This window comes from Sinocyclocheilus anshuiensis, unplaced genomic scaffold, assembly GCF_001515605.1.
Source record: "Sinocyclocheilus anshuiensis isolate Anshui unplaced genomic scaffold, SAMN03320099.WGS_v1.1 scaffold392, whole genome shotgun sequence".
Taxonomy (NCBI): Eukaryota; Metazoa; Chordata; class Actinopteri; order Cypriniformes; family Cyprinidae; genus Sinocyclocheilus; species Sinocyclocheilus anshuiensis.
In genome coordinates this window covers 2,473,390-2,476,581 of record NW_015557091.1, presented here as the reverse complement: position 1 = coordinate 2,476,581, position 3,192 = coordinate 2,473,390, and the positions used below count along the sequence as shown (strand labels likewise).

The window sequence follows — 3,192 nt, the reverse complement described above, 5'->3', positions numbered from 1 at the left end:
AGATAGATAGATAGATAGATAGATAGATAGAGAGAGAGAGAGAGAGAGAGAGAGAGAGAGAGAGAGAGAGAGAGATGTTGCCCTTCTCATTTAAAACATGATCCATCTTAGACACTTCCAACCAACTACCTCGTTCTTCTCAATGTCAATGTGAAGTGAGCTGTCTTGACTGGTCCTTGTGGACCCCATGAGTGGCTCTGTGACGGAGAGTTCGGGGACTGGGGACAGGTGGTTACTGCTGCTCTGGTGATGGGTGATCAGAGAGCCCAGGCTGGCTGCTGAGATGTTTCTGGGGAATGAGGAGCTGTGCTCCTTCTCATCGCTCGGGTGACTAAGGGAGGGAGAGCAAGGGAGCCAGTGGGTAAGAGACACTAGGAGAGACTGCGAAGGGTCATGTGTGGATCTACATAGGGACGGGTGGTGGTATGGCGAATGGTGTAGAATATAAAGTAATAGATTATATGAGAATAAAAGACCGTAAGTGGGGTAAACAGATTCAGACCTCAAAATCACATGCCATTTCTTAAGATACTCTTTATTGTACAAATATCCGAGCTCTACCTGTGCTTGAGTAGAAGAGCACGGAGGACATTGGCTCTGTCCTCGGCTTTGATCTGATCAGAGATGATCATCTGTTCCACCACCTGATGGGCGATGCCAGGTAGAGTCTTCTGGTCCAAGTCCAAAAGCACAGCTCCTAATGAGAGGAATCAAACATGAGGCCCTCATTATCATTAATGCAATCAATATAATAAAACATGTTATAATAGTTAACGAAAACCATAAAATCTCTATATTCGAAATTCATGTAAACAAAATATAAAAAACCTTTTTATTTCAGCTAGCTGCTATATTTAAAATAACTACAACTAAAATAAAAATTAAAACTGTAGTCATATTAAAAAAAAAAAATAATTAAAAGCTACAAAATTAAAATGAAAACTGAAAGTGGAGAAATATTACATCAGCATTTATTAATCTGTGTACAGTAAATGTTAATTTATAAATATATACTACTGTTCGCTAATAATTAACCTTTGTTCAAAATACATTTAACAATTAACATTGTACTTAGTGTTGATAAATAATATGGATGTTTATCAAATTTTCAACTTTAAGAGTTTAAGTTAAAATCCCATGTATAATACATTTATTTAGGTATATTTAGGTAAGTGTATATTTTACATTTTGTGACCAACCACCATTTCTCTGAAGTTTTTTTTTTTTGTATATTTTGCCCATAATTTTTATTTTAAAATTACATAATTTATCCATAATCCACATTTTTGCTAACTTTTCAGCTTTTTTTAAAGTATATTTAAATAGTACTATTATTTTTTGGCAGATATATTCTTTGTAGTCTCTCAATGAATATAGTAATTTATATATATATATATATATATATATATATATATAGATAGATAGTAGTTTAAAGCTTTTTTAGTAACATAGCACGTCATGCAGCATGACACTGTGGTGCTTTTGCAATTAATTATGCAATCAAACACTGATATCGCAATAAAAGGCTCTAACCTGACATTAGCGCTTCACTATAAAACAGACTTTTCTGCAGGTTTCTCCAGGTTCTCACCATGAGAGATGGTTTTTCTCAGCTCCAGCAGACTGCGGAATGACAGCGAGGCGACGTGTGGTTTCCCCCAGCGGTCCGTCTCCTCCTCCACATCCTCTTCAAACTTGATCCAGCGAGCCGTTTCTCTCCACTGCATCTCCTGGTTTTTATCCATGATCAGCTCATTCAGCTCCACAAACACCTGGTGCCAAAGAACATGCAATAAACGAGTGAAAAAAAAGCTATTAAAACACCTTACAATCAAAAAGCCTACAACTATCTAAGGTCTTTCTTTGGAAGAATGCAACTAGGTACTTTAAGGTAGTTAAAGCAACAGACACCAGCTATGCATTTTAACCCAAATAGCTTGTACCTCAACTCAAGTTAACTTTGGTTTGATCTGCCTAAAACATAATATCACACACCAATCGATGCATCCAGCATGTGCATGTACACCACAACACAGCATTTCCTGACCTTCTGATGCTGAGCAAGCCGTCTGGAAAAGTCTAAAAGGACCATGCCGTTAGAGCAAGACTGAACGATGAGATGTCAGGCAGCGGTGTGAACACCCACTGGTGTTGTTTAGAAGTAAAAGGGTCCATAAGTACACTAAGACATAGCTGGTTTACCTGTCTAGAGGGGGATCTGAGGGCGTTAATAAAACATGGCTGACTCTGAAGGCTCGCGGTGTCCGGTTACCCGAGCTGATCTTTTCTTTATTTCTAGGTGTGTGAAAGGAAAGAAGTTCATTCATTTTTAATCAGGTCCTGCCCCCTAAAATCCTCCTTTTATTTGTTGTGAAGGACAGCGGGCTTGTCCCAAATAAACTGGGAATGCAGTGAATGAGCCTCAATCTGGGAAAAGGACTAAAAACTCTGAAATAGCCCATCAGGACTTTGTAAAGGCATCTGTAAAGACATCTGAAACCTAGCTAGTTATGTCTACGATAACAAATTTGTCCCAAAATCCCAGCCAGAGGGAATGGCACAAAAACGTTTTCACAGAACATTTGGTTACACCTCAAAGGGTTAGTTCACCCAAAAACGAAAATTCTGTCATTAATTACTCACCCTCATGCTGTTCTAAACCCGTAAGACCTCCGTTCGTCTTACGAACACAAATTAAGATATTTTTGAAGAATTCTGAGCATGAACCTTGGGTGTTCAGACAGGGTTAATGTACTAGTTTCAACCAAATTACAGACATTAACTAGTAACCAAGCTAGAGAAACCAAGAAACTAGTATCTGTGAACAGGTGTCTGACCTCATGTGGCGTCCGGTCCAGTTTGCGACTGCGTGTGCTGGGCTCTTTGTGGTCTTTGCTGATGTGCACCACCTGACCCTTCAAATGACCTCCGTTCATCTTCGGAACACAAATTAAGATATTTTTGAAGAATTCTGAGAGCTCTCTGACCCTCCCATAGACAGCAAGGGTCGTTACATGATCAAGGTCCAGAAACGTAGCAAGGAGACTGGTAAAATAATCCATGTGACATCAGGGGTTCACCCGTAATTTTACGAAGCTACGAGAATACATTTTAGTGTCAGAAGATAACAAAAATAACAACTTTATTCAACAATTCGTCTCCTCCGCGTCACCCTGGCGCCATTTTGGAGAG

The 3,192-nt window shown here is 39.1% G+C and overlaps 1 protein-coding gene across 1 annotated transcript in view; it reads right to left on the bottom strand.

The window, feature by feature from the left end:
• Nucleotides 1-3,192, bottom strand: part of LOC107677145 (anion exchange protein 2-like) — a 44,290-nt gene that overhangs the window by 8,181 nt on the left and 32,917 nt on the right. Inside the window, exons 9-11 of the mRNA XM_016471932.1 lie at nt 1,592-1,772; nt 562-697; nt 130-331 (exon numbers count right to left, since the gene is read on the bottom strand). Coding sequence (XP_016327418.1) covers nt 130-331; nt 562-697; nt 1,592-1,772 — 519 coding nt within the window. The remainder of the gene's footprint in view (nt 1-129; nt 332-561; nt 698-1,591; nt 1,773-3,192) is intronic.